The sequence below is a fragment of the Euleptes europaea genome, chromosome 1 (genome assembly GCF_029931775.1).
Source record: "Euleptes europaea isolate rEulEur1 chromosome 1, rEulEur1.hap1, whole genome shotgun sequence".
Taxonomy (NCBI): domain Eukaryota; kingdom Metazoa; phylum Chordata; class Lepidosauria; order Squamata; family Sphaerodactylidae; genus Euleptes; species Euleptes europaea.
The window spans coordinates 81,890,890-81,916,902 of record NC_079312.1 but is presented as its reverse complement, the minus strand read 5'-3'; the positions used below and the strand labels follow the sequence as shown (position 1 = coordinate 81,916,902).

The 26,013-nt window shown below is 42.3% G+C and overlaps 1 protein-coding gene across 1 annotated transcript in view; it reads right to left on the bottom strand.

Annotated features, from left to right (window-relative positions):
* CLINT1 (clathrin interactor 1) overlaps positions 1 to 20,370 on the bottom strand; it is a 75,551-nt gene extending 55,181 nt beyond the window's left edge. Inside the window, exon 1 of the mRNA XM_056867165.1 lies at positions 20,245 to 20,370. Coding sequence (XP_056723143.1) covers positions 20,245 to 20,285 — 41 coding nt within the window. The 5' untranslated portion in view covers positions 20,286 to 20,370. The remainder of the gene's footprint in view (positions 1 to 20,244) is intronic.
* Positions 20,371 to 26,013: the final 5,643 nt, after the last annotated feature.

Below are 26,013 nucleotides of genomic sequence, written 5' to 3'. Positions count from 1 at the left end.
AGGGTCAGGGGTCCAGGACCACAACTGCAGTTTCATGCAGGCCTGCAGCTCCGAGCAGCTAGTGGAACCTGATGCCAGTAAGTGATATCACTCTGCTGGCAGCGGTTTCACTCAGAATCTGCAACTGTGGCTGCAGCAGCTCCACCGCTGCCTTTTGATGCCCCTTGGTAAAGGGGCCGTCTTTTCCTCGTCCTTCAGCAGTGGACAGCATAGAGGCTGGGATATTCCATGAACCCCATAACCTTTGCAACCTTGTACGGTAACAAATCTACTATAAGGCACCACAAGCTTCCTTTTCATTTTCAACAGACTAAAGTATATTCTGATCAGACTTCTCATTTTCAAAGAGGTTTTAACATTTTAAAGTCATAATTCACCGATGTCATCCTCTCTTGGATAGCATTTCCTAATCTCTTACACATTTCTTTCCCAATTATTTTCACATTATTTCCTCCAGAGATGGCACTGCTATCTAGTATTACACTTGTTCACATCCAGTTGGCATTCTTCTCAGTTACGGATATTGATTCTCAATTCTATTTTATTCTTTCTCTAGCTTATAACTCTAGATCAGAGTCCTTTTCAACCTGTGGACACTTTTGGAAGCCTGACACAGGGTGGGCACAACCACAAAACAGCTGCTACGGGAGATAGTGCCAACCACAAAATGCCAGGGAGTGAGGTTCTGTATAACTGATAGTCAGCATTTCAGGCAGATGTTCTGTTTAATCCTTTAAAATTTATTGCCTTTTAAAATTGACATATCGCTTTAAAATATTTTCTTGCATACATACAAAATAAGTATACACATTGAGCTAGCGAAGAAACCCTCATCTGGCGCTATCTGCTTTCACTTTTCAGGCATCTAATACACTAATACAAATAGAAAAGGAAAAAACACTTCGCCTGACTATCCCTTTACATGAGACCTTTTCTTATGAGCCCAGCCATTTTTAACCTGTGCTACTATAGTACCGAGGACAGCTGGTGCTGAAGGGCTGGTGAGAGATCCTTGCACAAGTTTACAGTAACAAAGATTCTGGACAGCTTTTGATAGGAACAGAAACAATTTTTGAGAAATGAACAAAACGTGATGTAGTGATGCTATTGTGGCCTTCAACCTGAATTATAAAAACACATTAAACTTCAAGTAGAAGTTCCAGTCAGATGTATTAAGCATTTTAGCCAAGCAGCCCAATTGTGTTTAGTCATAAGTTCCACTGTGCTGTTAGAACATCACTTTGCTGTCTGCACTGGTAAAGTATGTTACATAAAGCTACTGCCCATATTATATCATAAATAGTTTAAAAAAAAACCGTCACCATGTCCCACTCACTTTTTAAGAACACTTAGGTGCTGGTGGACATCATGGCACCACACTGGGGACCCCTGCTCTAGATTATATTTTTAACACCCCAAGTATGTGGATTTAATAAGGCACGTAATATCTGGTTACTTTTAAAGCACTGAGAATTTAGAAGTCTCCAGCTGAGACTTACCACGCTTCGGCAGATCTACCACTAAATAGACAGCTTGTTATTGTCCCAAACTTACAAGAATCAGCAGTTCAATTCCAGGGAAGCTGGCTGCGATGAATCCACTTAGTTGCTCCTTGACATAATAAATGAACAATAATCCCTTCAGTCAACATGAAAGAATGAACTAGAAGAACTCACAGGTTCTTCAAGCACTGACCACCAGTGGAATAAAATCATAACACAATGCAAGGAAGCAAGTTTGCCAATGGCATCCGGTATCACAGCTGGAACATACTGCAGATCCACAGGTATGTTTTATCCTACAATTATGTCTCTTCAAGGGAAGAAGAGCTGCCAAGTTTTTAGACAGAAGTCCCACCTCTTGATTCTGCAAATACACATGAATTCACACATTTTTAACAGAAAGAGGCTGAAAGGCTCAGTGAGTTCAGCAAGTAGATCAGGAAATAATCCTTCAGAGGACAAGAAATGTATAGAGATTTAATCAGAATGGAAAACTTATTCTTGCCCCTTCTCAGGTAATCAGCACTTCTAGCTTTGACAGTGTTAATTATTTTTCAAGCAAGGGAGGGAAGGCTCTGGAAGCACATCAAATGATGTGCAGTGTTGTGCTATTCTGACTCTTCCTTGGGTTAGGGACAACTTCTGTAGATTATTTATTTTATTCTGAAATGTTGCGAACATGGTGATGTAATCTATTTTTCTTTTGCTTAGCTTGCCCTTGAAAAATTCCAGCCTGAAAAATCCATTATGAATCAAGCTTCAGTTCAATTTTTAAACACTTACTAGGGACTATGTTAACTATCTTACTTGCACCAGGTTTTTTTCAAGCGACTAATGAAGCAATGCAAGGTTGTAATCCTAACTACATTTACTCAGAGCAACACCAAGTTGTAGAAATTACTTCTGATACTTGTAGAACCCAAGGCTTACATTACCCATTGAACAGAAAAAGCTGAATGAAGTGTGCAAGGGAAAAGGGATGGAACAAAAGTGGGAGGGATCTAAAACAGGGCAGAAAAGGGGAACCAGAATAAAACATGAGGGGGTGGTTCATTCATAATTTGTAAGTCTGGAGATATTTGACTTTTGAATGATACAGTATACATTCAAATATACCATCAAACACTGCAATTCTTACCTAAGGACACTTAAATAATTGAGCATGCCACTCTGTTGTGGCCATAGACTAGTTTTGCCTTCCCAGACTTGGTAAGACAAAGGAGCAGTTAGCATAACAGAGAAACACAGACAAATGGCGTGAAATACTTGATTTAGACATGTAAAGTCATAATTACAAACTAAAAAATAATTTAAGCTGTTTTGCAGGGCTGAGGATAACAAATTCCTACAGTGTTTTAAAGGAAATAGATAATTTGTATGTCCATGCTGGCAGCAATTACAGGCAAATGAATTTGACAATGTTCAGTTGAAGCCAGTTAATAATTGATATTTTAAATATTAACCTCTCGTGATACTGATTAATTTTGAAATGGTTAACTTTTGGAGGCCATTGTAGCTCAAATAGATAATAAGCTAGAGTCTTGTAACATCTGACAGAAAAGGAAGGGATAGGGAGTTTCCTTTATATCCACTTCTTACTTTGGCGCTTTTTACCTTCCCATTGTCTCTGCCCCCATTACCACCCCAAAAGACACCCCTCCCCCAGGATGCAAGGAATCTTCTGCCTGGATTTTGATTCTTAGTCACAGTAAAGAATGATAGAATGCCAGAGACTATCAGCACATTCCTGACTTCTGAGGACAAAAGTCCTCAGGAGGCCAAGAAGGGGCTGCGCTGGCATTGGGGCCCTCCACACCGGTGTCCAGGCTACTTATGCTGCCATAAGTGGCCCCAACACCAGCGGGGAGCTGCTGGACACTGGTCTCCAGGTGCTGCTGTGCAGCGCCACCCCAGGACACCGACGGGGTCTTCCACCAGCGTCCCACTGGCATAAAGGCCTGCACCTGCGTTCTGGGGGCATCCTGATGTCCCCAAAGGCATTCCGGGGGCAGGGCTGCCCGTAGGCAGCCTCCTGTCCCCTTTCGGTCTGCAGCACCAGCACTGAGAATGGCATTGCTGCGCCTGTTTTTTTAGCTGGCACAGCCTCGCTGTTCTCTATGGGGCGAGAAGCCCCACTTAAACTTTTAAAAGCCTGCAAAAAGCTTTTTTAAAGTTTTCAGCGGCCAGAAATCCGGTTTGGAGGTGGTGCAGTGGCGCCTCCCCAGCCAATGGCCAGGCTCAGAGTGGCTAGGCAAAGTTAAGGCTAGGCAAAGCAGGTGCAAAGGCATTTCAAAACCTATTCTGAGCCAGCAAAAGCTGGAGTTTTTCTGGCTATCATCTCTGAAGGGCTACTAGAGCCAAAAAATTCCTTGGCATACTTTCTTACTTGATGAGTGAATACCACAATGCTATCAGGAATCCACAAGCACGATCAGAAAGCCTGGTAGCAATAAGCCCTCGCAGCCACACTATGTACCTGCAATAGCACATCATCCCTATTTCCAGTCCAGGGGGGGGGGGAGAAACTGATATAGGTATCTGCTCAACTTTTAAGCTATGTTTTTCCAAAACGCTGCTGTGAAGTACCCTACCAGGACACACATAGCTATGATAGAGGCAAACTGACTGCAGTGATGTAGGTTTTCTGAAAAAATTACAATCAGCACACTTGCCAATGCCCTAAATAGAGCATGATCTAATTAAGCATGTTTGTTTTGACATATATTTAGTATAAAAGTCTTTTAGTGCAACCCGTGTTAATTTTATGTCTCAGTATCAACAAATAACTCAAGTGAAATATTTGATGGGGGTATCTAGTGTTGTTTATTGTTACATTTAAACACATTAAATGCTTCATAAAAATTATTTTTATTGGAGTAAAATTTTTTAAAGACAATGTAGCAGATCTCTCCCTTGCATTATTTAAACTTAAGAAAAAATGAAGGCATTAAGAACTGTTGACTACAAAGCGTGCATGATATGCTGTGGATGTGGTTGTCCACCTGTCTATTTCAACTGAAATTAACTCTAACTCATGGAGGTCACTGGGGCACCTCATCACTTGGCATTATTTGTTAATTCCATGTCAGATTGGTGTGAGAGGAGACACGTACCTGCATAGCCAACCAACTGAATTCCTCACTTGTTTTTAAAACTTGGATTACTCTATGTATTTGTCGTTTTAGAGCCCTGCCATGGCCACTTTACAAATAAAATGTGCTCTGTCTCACATAATTCCTAGGGATAGTCACTTGAAAAAAACTAATTACAACTTTGAGATTGCCAGGCTTGTCTAATACCGCACTGGCAATGATATCCATTCATTATTAATTGTACAAAACAATGAGCCTTTAGAAAAGGAAAAATTTCCATGTCACATTTCTACTGACTACCTTGAAAAGAGTCTATGAAGTCTGTTTACATTAACAAAAAACTGACTAGAGTTGCTTCTTATGGGCAGAGCAATCCTCAGGAGGGGGTCCGAATGCCTTTGAAGCCAGCCTGACCCCTGCGCCGGCATTAGTGCCACTTGTGCCAGCTGAGTGGGCACGAATGCTGGTGCAGGGCAACTGACGCTGGCTCCAGAGAGAAGCGCAGTAGCACAAGGCTTGGGTGCCGGCACTGCCTCACTGGCAGCATTTTCTCGGTACAAGGGCTTGTGCTAGCATCAAATGGGGGGGGGGTTCTGGGGGCGGAGCTGACTTTATTCAGCTCCCTAACTCCTTTCGACCCAGAAATGCCCCTTTTTGCAGGCACCAAATTATGCCTGAAAAAAGGCAGGCGTAGCCCCGTGGAACTCAACAGAGAGTTTCACAAGGTTTTCTTGAAAAAGGCATTTTTGGTCTGCTGCGCTTGGCAGCAAGCTGCTCAGGAAGTGGCGCGGTTGCGCCATCCCCAGGCGCTTCTTAACCCCCCCTTTAGATTACATTCTTAGATATAAAAATGTGTACGCGCAGAACAATAAACAAACTATTTTAAAAAACAACTTATACTGGCTTTTTCAAGCATATCTTTGCAATTTTCTCCCAATTAAATTTTTGTGCAACAAAAAAGCTTACTACCCATGTGACAGTGTGCATGGAATGTATGCCTTTCTTCTCCATATGCCACAGGGGAAGCAAATATTTTGACATACTTGTGGAGAATTGTTTTTACCCCACTAGGACTAGATTGTATACTAGAGTCCTCTAAGTGTATATGACACTCTGTAGGACCAACTGCTTAGTTCTGAATTTGTTCTCTTGCTCTGCTTTTCTTTTATACTGTCCTTTTAATTCTAAATAAAAGTTATGATTTAGATGTTCTTTGCTTTCTTCCATTTCTGGGAAATACAGTATCAAGCCTGACCCATGTATACACATGGTTAAAGGTCCCAAAAGACCCAAACTGCTGTTAGTGTACATAGGAAGGCTGTACGATGTGCTGGGAGCAATTCATGTAACAAAACTTTGGAAATGGGAACCTCTGCTTTATATCACTGAATAATTTTTGTAGTATATGAATAGTAGAATGCTACACTGGAACTACATTTCCATGACTGAACACTAATGAGAATTATTTCTTTATAGCTCAAAAACATCTGGACTGCCTGGGCTTTATAAATTTGGTGAGGAACAAGAGAAAAGTTATATGGCAAAGTTCATGATACATATTCTTAAAAATATTCAGAATGGAAAAATAATAACGGAGAAATGTAAGCTAAATGCCTTGTAACAGTTTTGCCTCTATGTTCTTTATGTTAAGAACTACCTCACTGGAAGATACCATGGCTTCATCTAGTATGGTGATTCTCTTGCTCTGCTTTTCTTTTACCCTGTCCTTTTAATTCTAAATAAAAGTTATGATTTAGATGAACTCTAAAGTCTGCACTCTTCAGCAATCAGGTAACTTTGAAAAGTTCATAAAAACACAATAATTGTTCTGCTTGATCAGGTGAAGATCCAGCATTGTGTTTTCTACAGCAATGAGCCAAATACCTCTGGGAGCCCACAAAATGAAGCGTGAAATCTTTGCCTTCTTGTGATTCCCCTAGCATGTAGCACTGAAGTATATGGTGTTGAAATATGCAAGCTCTCCTAAACTATCACAACTAATTACCACTAGCAGACCTGTCCTCTGCGAGGTCCCTTCTTAAACCCACCCAGGCTAGAGCCATTGCCACATATGTAGCTATGAATTCCATAATTTACAGATTATATGAAAAGGTGTGCTTCCATTTGTCAGTCATGAAACTGTTAGTTTTGCTGGTTGATGCAAATTTAAATATTACAAGAGAAGGAGAACTTTCCTTCTGTATACACTCTCATGTATCTTCCTCTCTTCTCCCTTAGTCAACACTGGCACATGCTAAAAATCATCACTGGTTTTTTTTTGGGGGGGCAGGGAAGAGGGATGGTCACAAATGACTATGAGCACAATATAATTCATTCAATCAAACTTTAGCATAACATTTTCCCATGCAGTGTGCAACAAGGGAGGATCATTACAAGTTCCTTCTTGCCCAGCTGTCATTTTAACTTGCACTGAACTTTACTGTTTTACTTTTAACTGCTCCCTTCCATTCATTAGTCAAATGAAGAAATACTCTTACTAGTCAATCACTCCCACGGCTACAATGTGAACTATATTTATGTTATAAGATGGAGCACAAGAACATAGCCATAAGGCTGTAACATCCTCTGGAGGGCAGTGGGTTTGGACTGCTCAATATTTTGGGGAGTCCCAATGTACAGAAGACTCATAAACTAACATGAGTGAAGAAACATAAGATCAATACACCACAATAAGCCTAAAAAGGGAATGCAAGTGCTCTGCTTCAGTATAACTACAAAGTCAAGTGTGAAACAAGCTAAACAGCTCCAAAATAATGCAAGAGGAAAAGGAAACGTTCTGATATTAAAAGCAGACTATAAGTTTCTGATGACAGAACAACTGTTCAATGTGAAAATAAAATCAGATTATATATTCAATAGTATGTCTTGGCAAAATTCCACGGCACTAGTTTAGAATTCTTAAAAACTCCAAGCGATTAAATGTAAACCTATTAAAAAGTGCATTGCTAAAATCCCTTTAGTTAAATTGCTTCTAGAAATGGCCTTTAGTGTTGCTTCACACAGGCTGTCACAGTGGTTTTATGGCATCCTGTAAGCCATTACTATCACTGTCACCATTATTCTTACTCTCACCTGTCAAATTAAATGCATGAAGTCCAGAGGCTTGGAACAGATGACCGGTTTCTAAAACAGGTCCCAAGCAAAAATGGAGGCATTTATTCTCCCCTTGATGTGAATAAGAGAAGTTAAGGCAGTACAAAGCAATTCAGTGGCGTTCAGGGTCAGCCATTCCAAACCATCTTCATGTAGTTACCAAAACTATAGGCCTAAACATACCATGAAAAATTGTATTTCCTTACCTCAGTAACAAGAGTTCAACCTCCAATAAAAGGGTCAGAGAAAAACAGTGCTCCTCTTCAACATCACCACAGAAAGTGAACATAGCAACTTAAGCTAAAATGTTTCAATTAATCTTAAACTTAACAGCTATTGCTTTTCACTGATTCCATAAGTGTTTGTATAATGCATTCACCAAAGAAGAGAAACCTTGGTTAGATTTTAGAAAGTTTGCTGCAGAGTTACACTAGTTATTCATTAGAGCTACATTCCTTATTCATGTGCACATGGTCTTATAACGCACAGGAGAAGGCCATATGATATGGCTGCATTAGCTACCTGACTCAGGAATGTTAAACTGTGGCTGTACAGCAAGCTTAATGCCATGTAACAACTGAGTGACTTCAACTTCAAATATTATTTCATGAATGCTTGTATCTGCATGCAACATATGACTTACCAAGAGAGCCAGCACGGTGTAGTGGTTATGAGCGGTGGACTCTGGAGAACCAGGTTTGATTCCCCACTCTTCCACACAAGCATAAGAACATAAGAAAGGCCCTGCTGGATCATACCAAGGTCCATCTAGTCCAGCAGTCTGTTCACACAGTGGCCAACCAGGTGCCTCTAGGAAGCCACAAACAAGACGACTGCAGCAGCACCATCCTGCCTGTGCGAACTCAAATCTGGCGAACCTGGTTTGTTTCCCCACTCCTACACATGAAGCCTGCTGAGTGACCTAGGGCTAGTCACAGTTCTCTCCAAACTCTCTCAGCCCCACCTACCTTACAAGGTGTCTGTTGTGGGGAGAGGAAGGCAAGGCAATTGTAAGCCGGTTTGAGACTCCTTAAAAAGTAGAGAAAATCAGGGCATAAAAACTTCCCCCTCCCCCTTCTTCAAGATAGCAGCCCAATAGCCACATATGGCAGCCTATCAGTTCACTGACAGATCTCCTATCTGTGTTGTCTGACCTCACCTACAGGAACAGAGGAGTTTTCAAATACTTGGCAAATCACAATACATGGTGGGTGGGGAACATTCATCTTAGGGGGTCAAAGGATGTGTTTAAGTTCTAAACATGGCTGTATAACTTCCCATGTGTGGGTATTTTTCAAGTGATCTGCAGAGCATTCTACCAGCCAAAAGCATGCAGGTAGAACAGGTACCTAATAATCTCCATACTGAGATTTCATCAAGTGATCATCATCTCTGATGCATTCCCATACCAGAATCTTTGAATATTGCATTGCAAGGCATCAGATTGTCTGCATTCTGAAGCTAACTACAATCACACAAACATTAAATATTAGTTTACTGTACACAGACCAGACATAGTGTTTGCCAGTCTTTGCTTGCCAGGAGAAGGAGTAATTGTCATTAGGTCAGGGCTTGACAAATTCCAGGCATCAGGGCACCATGGGAGATAGAAATTTCATTGTGGTGCTAGTATTTTATCAGTCATTTATTTTAAGTGCTTCTTGGTGACTCTCAGTAGAAGTACAAAACTTAGGGGGTTACCGCACTTTGTATTCCCAGCGACGTATTAAGAGTTTGAAAATGTTATAAAAAATATCGCTTTAAAGGGGTTTTTGGATACCATGGCTTATAAATGGTTGGAAGACGTCTTCACAGCTAAAGGGGCCAAAGTGCGAACAGTATTTTTTATAATGTTTACAAACTCTTAATATATCGCTGGGAATATAAGTGCGGTAACCCCCTTACTTTGGTGATGGATATAACTTAGCTTTTTGTTGTAATGACAACCAGAGCTGCCCCATATTTATTTATACAATGCAATGCTTTTGTTATATATTTTTTAAATGACAAGCAACTGTGAAAAGTTTAGGATTAGGCTTTGAGGTAGTGATAATTAGTAAGTATGGGCATTAAATTCTAAAACTCTGAGGGCTGAAAAATAAGTCTGGCTCCTACATTTTTGGGATGGTTCTTAAAGCTGAAGAAAATTTGTCAAGGCCTGCATTCTGTTCACTAATAGGTGGTTAGAAAACTGTTCACTAATTAGAAAACTGTATCTTCCTTCTGCCACCTGCCTGACTCAATAAACTCTTGGTGCTCTTTCTTCTAATGTCAGATAGGCTCTCCGCCAGCCCCGGATAGAAACAAGATGGTTTCCCCCACGGACAAAATGGAGTCCTTTTGCACTCCGTCCCTCCCCATTTGCACCTGGTCTCCTGCCCAAGATCTGCAGCTCAATGGAGACCCGCCCCGGTAATGGCTGATCTGATACTGGGTCCCGCAGAACAATACTGGGAGCCCGGGAAGATCAGCCACTTAACGCACACATTTAACTCTGAATACTTTTGCTCAAATCTTTACCGGTAGTTACGCTTCGGTATTGTGTCTTTGTTTCCAATAATCCAATCAACCCCATTGTATCCACCCTATATATGTTTCAATATTCCCCCATACCTGTATGTTAGCCTTAAGTCTTTTGACCTGCTGAAATCGCTGTTCTTCTGAAATAAACTTTTAACTCGCTGTATCGTCTGGAGGAAAGTTATTGCCAGGAACGCATCGACTTGCTGAGGCCTGACATCTAACCCTTTTGAGCTGTGACAAACAGCTGAGCAGCCGCTTCACATTTTTCTTAGGTAGATATCGCTACAATATCAACTGGCCCTTTAAGACTAAGAAAGCAGGTATATGCAGTTGTCATTTGACCAGGCCATTTCTGCTGCTGCTAAAACCCGGGACAGGATTGTAACACAGAACTTAAATGAGAAGGCACAGAGGTACACACTTGAATGCCCTTCAATTATTGACATAGCTGATAAAATGATAGTTGTAACTGAAGCACTTATACTTCCAGCATGGACACCAATATTAAACAATTTACCTGTATATGGAGGTCAATATTTTTTCTGTTACAAGTTATGTAGCTGCAATCCAGGTAGGAAATGTGTGTACGCATGCATATTTAAACAGTGCTTATCCAAAAGAATCAAGGTCTGCATAGAAGTTACACTCTCTTTTCTTGGAAGGCACTACCCTCCAGTTGAGATTCATGTTATCACTAGTTGGGGTTTTCAGAAGTAAGGGAAAGACACTATATTATCTGAAAGGTATTTGCACCTTTTGTATCATTTTATGGTGCCCTGACACTGAAATTAAGTTTTTGGCCTGAGCTACTGTGAACCTGTGTTTAAATTGAGCTTTGTAGATCAACATTCAGTTAGCACCACTGCTTCACTTGCACAGTCAGTTTTGGCCACAGAAACTGCTATGATCCGTTGCACTTTGATTACTGGTAGAAGTACAGACGTTTCTGAAGATGTTAGGACATCCAGCAACAAGTATTTCAGAGCTATCTTTTTCTAGTTTCCTGGCCGGGGGGGGGGGGGGGAATTGCTAGAGTTTACCAGAAAGTCTTGCATATGTTTAGTAAGGTTACACTGTGTGTGTGTGTGAAGTGCCGTCAAGTCGCAGCCGACTTATGGCGACCCCTTTTTGGGGTTTTCATGGCAAGAGACTAACAGAGGTGGTTTGCCAGTGCCTTCCTCTGCACAGCAACCCTTGGTGTTCTCCCATCCAAATACTAACCAGGGCTGACCCTGCTTAGCTTCTGAGATCTGACGAGTTCAGGCTAGCCTGGGCCATCCAGGTGAAGGTACTAAAAGCTGAGAATGAGTCCTCAAAAGGAGGCAGCAGATTTACTCAATGCCTTTTTTAGATTGATGGTTTTTTTGGTTGGGTGTTTGGAGAAGCCTCCTCTGGAGTGGCAGCATGTACATTTTCAAAATATAATTTTAGAGACAGTTTAATGTAGCTTGAAGAAAAAAAATGTTTACATAAAAAAGAAAAAGGAAAACCCCAAAATTTCAATGTCACGTTCAAGGTGTACTTGATTTTATTTTTAGAAAGAAACTGCAAAAGCAGCACTAATAAGTGCCAAAGGCTCAAAGTCATCTGCCACTAATTTAACTACATTACTAAACATATGCCAATGATTTGGGTTTACTGTAACAACTTTGAACAACAGTTTTAAATAATGTAGAGATATATTCACCTTGCTACTGAACACCTCATTCAGCTCACAAGAACAGAGACCTTGGGAAAGATGCTACTTGGGACAAACACTTGGATGGATATGTATTTAGATGTGTCATCTAGCTTTATTGTAAATATCCATATAGACAAGTTCCTATTTTCCTTCTCTAGCTTTCACTGTGGGAGACCAACAACTCTGTCTCCTTACACCCAAAGGCAAAATTGTTAACAATGCCATTGCTCTTCAGTAAAAGTTAATTCAGCAGCAATGAGTTATGTTTCCTCAAACTCAGGGGTGGGGAACCTTTTTTCCGCCAAGGGCCATTTGGATATTTATAACATCATTCGGGGGCCATACAAAATTATCAACTTAAAAATTAGCTGACCAAGCCCAAAGCAGGCAGCTGCCCCTGATGACACCCCCCCAGTGTGGGCCCGAGTGGGAAAGCGTTAATACAGTTTATTGGGCGGTCCTAGCATCTCCATAGCTAACAACTCTTCTGCAAGGGGGGGGAAGGCTCCTTTTCTCAGCAAAACAAACGACCGCCTTGAATAGAGGCTGTTCCTGTTCGCGGGAGGGGACGGATCGCCAGTCTTAGATCCTTCTGAGCTAGAGATTTGCCAGGACCCACGAAGGGCCAGACCAAATGATTTCGAGGGCCTTAAACGGCCCCCGGGCCTGACGTTCCCCACCCCTGCTCAAACTAGTCCTTGCTTTAAGACCAACTGCTTATGTTAGCAACAATAAACCTTTAATAAAAAGTAAAATTAAAGGACCCTCTAAAAACATATTCAGAAGGTTAAATAAACATCCCTGTATTGCAATTAAGGAGTAGAACAATTTAACAATTCTTGCTCAGCTTTATAATACGATCATCATCCGTAGCAAATGTCATAACTGTAGACGAAAGAAGCTATTCTGAGCCCACACTAATTTATGTCCTATTCAATACCTGTAAATATATCCTCTGAAATACTACCATACCTCAAGCTTATTTCTCTGATCAGAATCAGTGTCTGAAACGGTTGCTATTTATTATGAACTCACAACTCAGTTTCTTGGACTTCCAAAAAAGAAAGATTTGTATAAACTTTCAAACACTTTCACATGATTGTTACTTCACATGTTTGCATTTTCAAATATCCATCAGTTTCTTTTAAGTCAGGGGTCGGCAAACTCATTAGTCAAAAGAGCCAAATATCAACAGTACAACGATTGAGATTTCTTTTGAGAGCCAACTTTCTTAGACTTAAACTATATAGGTAGGTACACTGTTTATTAACTTAATAAACTTTAATTAAAGTTTTAAGTCTTAATTAAACTATAGGTACACTGAATAAAACTTGATATCATACTTAATAGTGATCTTATTTATTGATAAAAATTAAATTGTAAGTCCCTGCCATTTCCCCCTCCCCGTCCGTAGTCCTCGTCTGGAGGCCTGGTCTACCGCCATAAAAGCCTATTGGTAGACCTGGCCTCCGGCTGAGTCCCATTGGGAGGCCAGGTCTACCCATTGGCTTTCTTGGCAGTAGATCTGGCCTCCGGAGGCCCTCAGAAGCCAATGGGTAGACCTGGCCTCTGAAGGGGGACTTTTTCCCCTCCTCGGAGTCCAGGTCTACTGCCAAGAAAGCCAGTGGGTAGACATGGCCTCCCAATGGGACTCAGCCGGGGGCCAGGTCTACCAAAGGAAGCCCGCCCCGCCCAACAGCTGATAGGCGGGGGGGCAGGAACTGCCGAGCCGCCCGCCCAGCAATCATGTGGCTAGAGGGAGGGGAGGCTTTAGCCTCCCAACCATTGAGGGCAAGGGAAAGGGGGACCCGGCCATTCTCCACGGCGGGGGGGGGGGGAGAGACAGTGCGCCCGCTCGCCTGCTCTCTCTCTCTCTCTCAGGTGCGCCGGCTCCACAGCCCGGCTGCCGGCATGAGCGGGCGCAAGAGCAGGGGCTCCGAACCAAGTTTAGAGAGCCGCACTCAGCGGGCCAAAGAGCCGCAGTTTTGAGACCCCTGTTTTAAGTGATGCATAAAATGGAGGAATCCAAGGTAATTGAGAAGCAAGAAGAGTTAGAAGCTTTACTATATAAAGAGACTGCACTGTACAGAGTCCTTGTGCCCCTCCATGTTACAGGAGGAATATGCTTGGAAGACCTAACAGTGCACATCTCATAATCAAACACAGTAGCGGTGCTGTCAACTACTACCACAGAATTTGTACCTAGCAAATCTGCAACACTGCAGATTGGTTGAGTAACATCATTCTAAAACACTGTTTCAATAAGTATTTCACTTTTTAAATTATAGAACATATAATGATGAGGTTTCCCAAACATTTTCTATTTTCCAACTCTGGCCTCGGGGGGGGGGGGATTCCTAACTATTCCCAGATTTTTTTCTTGGTTTTCACATTACCTACTGTATAATGGGCAACTGCAATGCTTGTGTTTGGAAATTAAAACTTGGGGAAAGTTGCTGTTTCCATCCTTTTACATCTCTTCCATTTCAACCATTATTCTCATAATCAGAGAAAGAACTTTTAATACCACTGACTTCAACGGCTTAAGGGTGTTAACTCTGCTTGGGCTAGCACTGCGAATGATCCAACCCACTTGCTAACCTCTGCCTTCCAATTCATGAATATTATTATGCTCTTTTTATGCCATTAAAGGTTTTTGACTTTGACTTTGAATATTAGCTGCCACAGTCTACCAATTTTAAGAACACTAACAGGCTGCTCTAGGCCACCAATAATTCAACTCTTGACCATCGTCTGCGTGAGTAAGGATTCCACCTCCCATTTTGTCCTTCCTTAGTTTGGTAGAGCATAATGCAGCCAGCACATGAGGGAAGTACCTTAGAAAGTGTCTCAGAAACCGAAGTACAAATGTAGAATAAAACTTTTTTTTTTTTTACATGTACCCAAATAAGCAATTGGGTAAATCAAAGGGATAAAATTATATAATACAGAAAACAAAGCAGTATAGTTTCAGGCTCTTCCAACTTAAAATTTGCAAGATCTCAGACATCTCCTTCCTTAGATATGGATCGCTTTTCCCACAGTGGGCATCAGATTTCGCAAGAGTGACAAAAACTTGCTTCTTGCTGCCTTATAATTCAAGATTTCGCAAGAGTGACAAAAACTTGCTTCTTGCTGCCTTAGAATTCAAGGGGTTCTTCAGGAGCAGAAAGCTCCTCTTTGGGCCAATCAGAAAGTGGGGTATTCATTCAAGCTTCCCACCAAAGGAAGATTTGATCAATAAACTATTATGACCATAGGGTTCTTTGCACACAGTCACGGGTGTATGGGGTGCAGAGGGGAAGTAATGGGTGTCAGACCTGAAGAAGTTATACACTGATAGTTGCCTGCTTGACAGTTGTCAGGTCATTTTGACTGTTGGCTAGATGACACCTGTATGCCAATTCTCTTTTCTCCCCCCTTCCAATCTGGAATGCTTATGTATTTTGGTCACCTATGCATATTTTTGTTTACATTTTACTTTAGATATGCATACCCTGCTTTTCTTCCCAATGGGGACCCTAAATGGCTTACAATGTTGTTATCGGCTTCTCCATTTTATCTTCACAACAGCCATGTGAGGTAAGACAGGCTAAGAGGTAACGACTGGCCCAAAGTCACCCTGTAAGCTTCCATACCAGTGTCAAGATCTGAACCAGGATTTCTCAGTCTACTATGAAACTAACCACTACACTATGCTGACACAGAAAAGGGAAAAATATAAAGGGGACTAAGGGTTTTTTCAGGCAGTGCAGCAAGCTACTACAATGCAACCCTATTTGACAAATATTTTGTAACAACTGTATGTGACGGGAAGGAAGAGAAAAATGAGCCAATTTTGTGAACCTGATGCAGCTAAATCATACTAGAACACACCATTCTTATGGCACTAACATGTCCCTCCTTCACCCTCACCCCATACACAACGTGTATCTCCAACTCCCTCAAACTGGACTATTTATAATCATGTTTTGAACTTCTCACTTTTACAGAAAACGTTTCGGAACAGGCCACACTCAGATAGTGTGTGTCAGGGGGGAGGGATATAAATATTTTAATAAGGAAACGCTGATCATTTGAACTACCTGAATCGCAGTGAGAAAAGCCAACTATAAAGAAAGAAAATATCCATTTCTTCTCTGTCAGACACAGGTGTAATTGGTTCATTTTTATGTTTAAGCCAATATATCTTTTTCTGAACTTTGAAAAACGATGTCAATCAAAGATAATATAAATAGGTGAATAATGTGGTCACAAGCTATGGAGACTCATGTTTTTTTTCCAGTTTCTCCTCATTTTTGTTCCTGGTGTAATTTATATTTGAATGTCCAATGGAAGAATATTTCACAAACTGAATTTTGCACCCTCACCTCATTACATTATTAAAGTTACTGCAGAGGCTGAATACCAGCTATTTAACACACCATCTCAGGCAGCTGAAATATAATTGAGTAGAAACAGTGAAGCAAAAAAAAATTATTTCTGTGAAATGAATCACAGAAGTTTATTTTAAAGAATGAATAGGTTAACTGGTTGGATTTTTTATATTTTATATATTTTAAGTCTGTTTGCACAAAGGGAATCAAGTAAATTAATGAAAAGGGGAAACCAAGGCGACTGGGTATCCTGCTCAAAAACAGGAAATTCTAAATACAAACATTACAAAATATTAAATGACACCACTAAGATCTACTGAATTAGAGAGAGGATGGCAAGCCAATAGCCACACTAATGTGGTATCACAAGAATTTACCAGGGCATCTGTACAACAAACAATTCAGAACAGCGGTGCCATGTAAGTCAATCTTCTTCACAGTATGCAACACCTGGATATTTCTTGATGAGCTAGGATAAAAAGACATAAGATACTAACAGGACAAAAACTATCTGGCTAGAAATAAATGTTTTACTCTGTGAATTACAGCTTTGAAATTTCATCTATTTAAGAACAGCTCCAAGCTCATGAAATCAAAGGTTATGCTTGTTCTAACGTTGCAGTTTAAAATTAACTTAATAGATGGTAGTTTAGTCCAAAAAGACAAGTACATTCAAATCACAGGGCTGCAAGTGGCAGTTACATCTCTTGAGACAGACAGTATCTCATTGTAAATCCACACACTCAAGCATTTCTTGCATAGCTCTTGTGGTATTTGGCACTATTACATGATGAATTATTTCTAAACTTCACTCTATGAAATCCCCTCCATTAGAAACAGCAGGGACAAAATGAATGATGCAAAATCCTCTTGCCTATATATAGCAACAAAGCTATATAAGCTGGTGGACAGGCGGCCCCAAACTACTTCATACCTCCCTGTGAAATGTACAACATACAGCAGAGTGGATTTTTTTTTTACTGAAAAGTTTTATTCAGTTTACTGTGATTCTAAATGCAAAGACTCAGAAGTAAGTCATACAGTGTTTAATGAAATTCACTGTTGTGTTAATATAAATAGGGCTGTACCGTTGGAGAATTAACCTTTTTTACTCTGTACAATTAGTAGAGAAATTATAGATTACACTGCCATACTAAAAACTGGTTATGCAACCAAAAGAATAAATTGAAACAGTACTGTAAAAGCAACCTAACTGTAAGAACAAAACAGCACCAGGCTCTAGCAAAAAAATATCTACATATATTGTATATGTTCCACTTTGGATACAAATTACTATATGTTATAGAAACACCTATGTAAAAGAATAAACAACCTACTCACTTCTAAGGCAAACCAAAGAACCAAGAAATATTAACAAGGCTTTGCAAAGTAGAAAAACAAACAAGTAAACAAGCAGTCGCAGAAAACACAACCCGGCTAAAATCTACAGGCTGGTCATGTGCAGTGCACTAGGACTATCACACAAATTTAAATATTGAATGAACAGATCCGGGTGGCACAGCCCGGCTGGTCATGCGCAGTACGCTAGATTCAGAAAAAGTCCGTCTCAGTTTCATCCAAAGGAAGGTTGGTCTTGCAAAGTATGGCTCTTTGCAGAGAAACGTCAAATGGCGGTTTTGCCATATGTAGGGAGGGTTGAATAACTAATCCAAAATAGGGCTGTACCATTGAAGAATTAACCTTATTACTCTGTACAATTAGTAGAGAAATTATAGATTACACTGCCATATTAAAAACTGGGGAAAATATTATTTCCCAAATATAAAGTGTAATAGAAATATCTACCACTGTAAAATAAAGTGGTAGTGGAAAATGTCACCAAGTCAGAGCTAACTTATGGCAAACCTATAAGCTTTTCAAGGCAAGACACAAACAAAAGTGGTTTGCCATTGCCCGCCTCTGTACAGCAAGCCTAGACTTCCTTGGTAGTCTCCTATCCAAGTACCAATCAGAGCTGACCCTGATTAGCTTCCGAGATCAGGTTAGCCCGAGCCATCCAGGTAAGGGCAAAATAAAGTTGCAAGTACCATAGGAGGCATCCACACCTTCCTCAACAACATCTAACAATGTCAACCTAGGATGATCTGATCCACATTTTTAGTGGCAGCTGCTACTGAGAAGCACTTGCTAGGTCCTGAAAGATAGTTGGGATAGGATCTGTTAAGTGCATACAGTGTTGAACACAATAGGATACTGACAGAGCGCTGGACAAATAACACAGGAAAGTTGCAAATTACACTTGTACTGGTGGTGAACTATTACACAGAACAACGAATTCTAAATAACTACTTGTAGAATCACATCAAAGCAAGTTGGCCTAGCAGTATTCCTTTTAGACATTAAAAACTGACTTTATATACTGTGACACATACTGTACGCAGATTCAAGGTCAGTGTAGGTCTAGAAATAAGCAAGTTTTTTCAAGCCAAGGCTTATTATGCATACAAATGCAAGGTTGTGTTCATATACTTCAAACTTGAGCTCATTCTTCACAGGAAGAACATAAATATTCTGCATATTATTCCTATAGGGTCTTCTGTATCTAAAAGTGCCATTTTAGTTGTCACGAACTGTGTAATAATCACTGTAATTCATTCTTCTGGCAGGCAATGCAGATGTCAATGTCAAGTCATCTGAAAACTTTCTTATGAAGTTTTTGGCACAGTTTGTTGTTGGTGTCCACAACAGACAACAACAGCACTTTATTTTGATTTCTAAATATTTCTGAATTTGTGTACTACTAAAGGAACACATTACTGTTTGTGTTTAAGCAAACCTTACCTCTGCAGTATATTTTTCCCAGTTAGCAATGTTCTAGTGGTCTAATTAAAAGACAAGTCTGACATTTCAAAAGAGCTGTGGTTTCAGGTAAAGTAGACTTCTGCGTCTTCAAAAGCAAGGGCGGTGCCAGATAATGCTTGCCCATCCCACTTTTTTTTCTGAACAGATCTAAGAGTTGTTAGTAACAGAAAAGCTTGTCTACAGGGATGCTATTGGCTCAAAACGGTCGCTATTACATACAGGTTCCCCTCCCAAGGCATTAAGTTGTTTTACTTCCTGCATGAAATTCCTCTTCCTCATGCACTCCACCAACGGCTTAGCACCGTAATGATAAGGCAGCCTTGACTGTAGAGGCCTGAGGTGTACTGCAGTGTACCCAAGGATTTTTCCATCAAGATCACATATTCTAGAAAGGCAAACCTGTAGGGAGGAGCCCTGAAGTTGTGTCAACTCAGCAAGAACACAATCAACCTATAATCTACCACCAAGGGCTCTGTATATCTACTTGGGCAAGAGAGGAGAAAGAGAACAGCAAAATTAAATTAGGCAAAGAAGAGTGAGAGTTGGAGGAAAGTTACAGATCAACAGGAGGCAGCTACCAAGAAAGATGGGATCACTCACAAAAAAAAGTTACACAGCAGTCAAAAGCCCTGAAGTTGTAGTAGCAAAGATCAGTTGCAAAGGTACTGGGACGAAAGAGGAAGAGAGTGAGCGAAGCCAGAGGCGAAAACCCCACAAGAAATGAATCACGAGGACATGAGAAAGCCACACGTCTCAGTTTCAGCAGGTGAAACAGAAGAAGTTTCAGCCAGGATCACAATCGGTAATGCGGGGGGGGGGGGGAGAGGGACAAGGAGGCCGCACGGGAAAAGGTTACCAGCCTCGCCTAGGGCAGGGGGGAGAAAGGACGGAGGTTTCTTGGTAAGGGGGGCGGGGGGGGGTGCAGTCAAGGAGGGTATCACGAAACCTGGCCATTAAGGCAGCAATTACAGCGGGGTGGAGGAGGATCATGGAGAGGAGAGTGTTGTTGTTTTTTTAAACGGGAAACCATTAGGGCCCGGGGCAGGAAGGCTGTAGCAAGAGTTCAGTGAGTGAGGCGAGGAGGAGCCCAGCGAGGCGCCCACATCCCCCCCCCAACACCCCATAATACTCACGCCTTGTCCACCAGCTCCCGGACCTTCCACATATTGAGCATCGCGGCCGTGATGGCGGTGGAGGTGCCGAGAGGATCCCTCTCGGTCTAGGCCTACGGTCCTGCCCCAGGCTCCCCCCCCACCTCCACCTCCAGGAGTCCAACTCAGCGCTCTCCAGCCACGGCACCGCCAGGCCCCGTCTAGCCTCGCCGCCGCCGCCTCCTCAGCTTCCCCAACGGCACAGAAAGAAACTCGCCTCAGCCCCCCGGAAACAGGCAGAGTGCGGCCGCAAAGCCTGCCGGGACAAGAAGTCTGGCCGCAGCTCTTCAGGAACGGGCCTCGTGAGCGAGAAAGGCGTTCGTTCGCACAGTACGTTGGGAAATGTAGTCTTCCCGACTTTGGCGGCGGGGCCAAAGCATACAGTGAAGGGCCGCCTTCGGTCTCCGCTCTCTACAGCATTGTTTGCTGGGAGTTGAAGTTTTTCCCTCTCCCTGTACAGCATGGTGTGTGCGTGTGTGTTTCATTTCATTAACCTTTATTGGCATACCAAAAGACAGAGATAAAACAACAATAGACCTCCAAAGGGCAATACATATAAGTTACAACACGGGTTAATAAAACTTTTCTTGTTCTTTAAGAACTCCTGTAAGAAATTCAGCCGCGGTAGCTGTAATTTTAGGATCACGATCACTCAAGAGAAATTTGCATTTCACTTCATTACTCCTGCATCTCTTGTACTGGAGCAAAGTAAGTAGCAGTTTATCCCGCAGAGTCGTATAGAAGGGGCAATCTAAAAGGATGTGGTCAATTATGTCCAACAAATTTAAACCGCATGTGCATGAGCGTTCATGTCTAGGGATCTGAAGGTATCGGCCTACTTTGCCCTGTGTGTGTAAAGTGCCGTCAAGTAGCAGCCGACTTATGGCGACCCCTTTTGGGGGTTTTCATGGCAAGAGACTAACAGAGGTGGTTTGCCAGTGCCTTCCTCTGCACAGCAACCCTGGTATTCCTTGGTGGTCTCCCACCCAAATACAGATCAGGCTAGCCTGGGCCATCCAGGTCAGGGCAACGTTAGACTGATCTTAACTGATTTTACTAGAGACTCGCGGACGCGGTTGCGGGGGATCTATAGGCTAAGAAAGGTTTCACGGGTTTATTTTTCTGTGTTTGCCTGTAGTTACCACTTTGTGGGAAGAAGGGAGGCTGATTGTTCCAGAAATCTATTTTGGTTTCCAAGTTGTTTTTGAGGTTCATTGATCAGGACTGTTTTCCCACAAGCACGGAAACCGGAATCTGAAGTCTAAAAATAAATATGATACCAGAATTGCAACATAAAAGTACAAAAATAGGAAATGCTGATAAGGTACGCATTTAATAATAATTAAATAATAATACAGTAACTGACTCAGAAAGGCTGCTGGAAATACATTTCCCCAGAATGGAAAATATCACAAGTTTCCAGCTTGTTTCTGGGCGCACTTCACACCTCTGGCTTTGACCAATGAAGCTGTTTTTCTAGGACTAGAGCAGCAATCCTCTCTCAGCAGATCTGAGATTCTTGGAGGCTGATGAATCCAACTGATTTTTTTGTTACATTCCTTCCCCAAACCCACCAAAACTGTTTTCAGTTAGATTATGTCTGAGTAAGTACATCTATATTGCAATCGGCATTGTCATGTTTTATAAATCCCTTAGCCATTTTGGACTATGCTCACTTAACATCATCTGTGAGACCTATAGTGGCTCTTCCCAAAGCTCCCCATTGGCAACTGTCCGATTCCGTCCGCACAAGGGTGGAGACTGGAGCTGTAGCACCCTCCGGGAGGACCACTCCTCCTGTTAAAGGGCTTAACCGAGGCAAGGGGGGCTTTAATGCTGGCATCAGAGCAAAGCACTGCTTCCCCAAAAGGGATGCCCTTCAAAGACATTTTTGGCATCCATTTTGCTTTCAAGCCTGGGATGGAAGAAGTTGACAGCTAACGTTTTCCCCCCCTGACCAAACGGCCTGCCTGGCTTCACAAGGAAAAGGGCTAGGTAGAGCCCATTATGTTGCCTCAAGGTGCTTTAATCAGCACTCTGAGCAGACCATTTCCCACCAAATCTGCATCCAAATGGTCCAGGCATTTATATTTATGAACCGTGAAAGCTATCCTACTCTTTTGGTCCTAAACCTGGAAAAGCAAGCAACTCCTTCAATCACTTCAAAAAGGATGTGGACAGAATTGAGCAGGTGCAGAGGAGAGCGACGAAGATGATCAGGGGCCTGGAGACCAAGCTCTATGAGGCAAGGCTGAGGTAGTTGGGAATGTTTAGTCTGGAGAAGAGGAGGCTGAGTGGGGACATGATTGTTCTCTTTAAGTATTTGAAAGGCTGTCACTTAGAGGAGGGCAGGGCTGTTCCTGTTGGCATCAGAGGATAGGACTCGCAATAATGGGTTTAAATTGCGGAAGGAAAGGTACCGGCTGGATATTAGGAAACAATTTTTTACAGTATGAGTTGTTCGACAGTGGAATTAGCTTCCTAGGGAGGTGGTGAGCTCCCCTTCACTGGCAGTCTTTAAGCAGAGCCTGGACAAACACTTGTCAGGGATGCTCTAGGCTGATTCTGCGTTAAGCAGGGAGTTGGACTAGATGGCCTGAATGGCCCCTTCCAACTCTTATGATTCTATGAATCAACTCTTTGATCTCTGGCATCCCTGCCATAACATCTCATGTCACACCAGGAGCCGTTTTAGGGTATAAAGAGGGATTGCTTGGCCCCTGTGTGTGTGTGTCCTGGATCTGTGCACTCACCCCCACTTGCGTTTGGGTATTCTTTGCTTCCGAAAACACTGGTCATTTTCCCTCTCAGTGCTGCTTTTGTGGAAGTCTGCTCCTCTGATTGGTAATTATCACCCATCCTTAAACATATCCAACCTCTTCCCTTTCCCCCTCTATAGTTAACTCTTGTATGTTTTATGTGTGTTTGTTTTATGGTTTAAAGTTTATTTTATTATTATTTTTTAACAAAACTCATTTCTGTTCCAACAACTGCCTGTTTATTTTGAGAGTTTCTCACATGGGGTTATTCTGGTATTCACAGGTTCTAGATCCTAGGTACCCCCCTTGTTCTGTCTCCAGCTAATTCCCCCAATTTAAGTGGAGATTGCCTGCCTGGGGTAACAGAGTGACACCCTTCTAAGTGCACTGGCATGGATATACTTTGAACTCTGCACTGTGTGTGATGCTGACAGGATGGGAGAAGAAAAAGAATTTTGGAGAGTGGAAGGCAGAGGAGACCAAAAAGGTGCACGGTAGCGAGTGGGGAATTGATTTTTCTAGACAAATCTTAGAAAAGAGGTATCAATATATCTTATTTCAACCCAGCCAAATCTAAAGATACTTAAATCCAGAGACTGGAGCCATGAATAGACAAGACATCTTTCTACAAACCTGTAAAATGCCCCAGGCTTTCATAAAAATCTGAAATCCTAAAAACAAAATAAAACATAGGGGGGTAAAAAACACCAAAATGATAATAGGCGCTCCTTTATGAAATGGATGGCCTCATTGGCCATTGCTAGGCAACCACAACAGTTTTTCCAGCATTCCATGCTTAGTTTCTGCCATTAAAAGGTAGGTGGAGCAGGGCTCTTTCCAGGGCAGTTTTGGCCTTTGAGGGAGGACCTATTGGGGCCCCGGCAGCAACCACAACAACTTGATACCACAGGACTTGGGTCATGAATCAGCCTGCTGAGACCTCCTCGGACGAAGTAGGAATAGAAGCAGTCATCTCAAGAATAGAGAAACAGCTGCAGGCAGAAGTCAGGACAAAGGAAACCCACAGCCAGAAGATGGCTCACCCTGTCCGCAGCCTTCCAACTCAAGGACTCTAGCTGGACCAGATATCTCACAACAAGCAGTATCCTCAGAAAGCTCAACAAAACCACTGGAACAAAGGAGGAGATGGGTTCAACAGAGCTGTTGGAGTGCCAGGTTGCAGGCCCAGCATAGAGCCTTTCCTGACAGCAGTGACAAGGCAGAACAGGGCTGAAGCACACCACTTGGCTTAGAATACCAGATCAGCCTCATTAGCCACAGCTGGCTCTGCTACACCAGTGAGATTAGGGCCTATTTAAGCCATCAATTAGGCTTGGCTGTTGTGGAAGCAACTTTTTGCCACTCCCTGGTGTATTGACCTTGTGTCTTTGTTATACTTTGGATTCCTGGTATCCTGATTTCTTGGACTGACCCATGACTTAGACTGCCCTCTTCTGTGTTGGTGTCTTAGACTCTGACTGAACTGTGTTCAGCCTTGGACTGCCTTCCTGACTATACTTTGTGCCTCCAGCCCTTGCTATCTGCCTGATTCAGGACAACTTGCATGACTCACCACACATAGCTGCCTGCTACTGTTCAACAGCAGCCACCCCATAAAATCCATTAGTGTGCAGTGGTTAGAATTTCAGACTAGGACCTTGAACCCCCATCTGCAGTGACAACTCACTGGGTAACTTTGGGCCAGTTATACATTCTTTGCCTAAGTTACTTTGTATGTAGGTGTAGATTGACCATTAAGAACATCAGGATGTCTCCCAATAGGCTGATGGCATCCTCCTCACTTGGGTCAGGCTGACCCTGTGACAATGAGCAAGGCTCATTGCAACCCTGCACAAGACAAGAGAGGCAGTGCCCAACCTCATCAAACCCATGCAAGGTGGCACAGGGGAGGAGGCAACTAGTCTGCCTGAGCCCCATGAGAGACAAGGTGATGGAGGTGGTTCCTAGTTTGTCCCACCTGAGGCAAGATAGGTGGTGGTGCCCACCTTGGTCCACCTAAGCTCCATACCAGGTAAAGGCAGTGGCACTTGTTTTGGCCTTCATAAAGTGAGGGTGGTGGAGGGACCCTTTCCCAGGGTTTTTCACTCTCAGTTGGCCATTGCTCATAGGGTTACTCTGAGGATAAAATGGAAGAGAGATGAGTGGTGTAAGCTCCTTTACGTCACCATTTTGGAGAAATGTGCTGTATAAATAAATAAATAATAAATACTGCTGAAGATAGGAGCAAATAAAAGGTAGGTTGGTGGGTGGGAAGGAGAGAAGGAATCAGGGAAAGGTAAGGTTATGTGGGTTGCCAGAAGGAGGAAAAGAGGAAATAGTGTAGGGTAGGGGATACAGGGAGAAACCACATGCCCCTTGCAAGTCTCTGCAGGTTCCCCATTGTGCAACTGGGCCATAGTTTTGCAGGGTAGAAGGTGCCAGGGTAGAGAAAGAGGGAAAACTGAAGATGGAGAGGGGGAGAGATAAAGGTAAGTTGGCTAGTGGGTGGGAAGGAAAGAAGGAAGCAGGAAACCGAAGAGGTTATGGGGGCTTTCAGAGAAAGGAAAGAGGAAATAATGGGAAAGGAAAAAATGAGATGTCCCCCTCTAAGTCCTTGCAGGGTAAGAGGAAAAAAATTGATTTCCAGTCTCCAACAATTTCATATTCCACATATTTCTCAATCTTAATTATGTCAATTGCCCTGTGGAGGCTTATAAAGTAGCATATATGGTGAAACTGGCAAAATTGTATTGTCTTACAATTTTCTCTCTGCCTTTTCTCTTTAGTATCTTTGCTGCTGCATCTGTAACTCTTAAGGGAATATAGTTAATAAAGGGTTGATCTTTTTCTTGGACAATGCAACCCAAAAGACCTTTTTTTATTTGTATGATTCACATTGTGGGGGCTATTTAACCCCCAACTGGATTAGTAAAGTACACTTTTTGTTTGGACCAGGGTTTTTAGTAACCTGCTGTGGTGCAGAGGGAATATT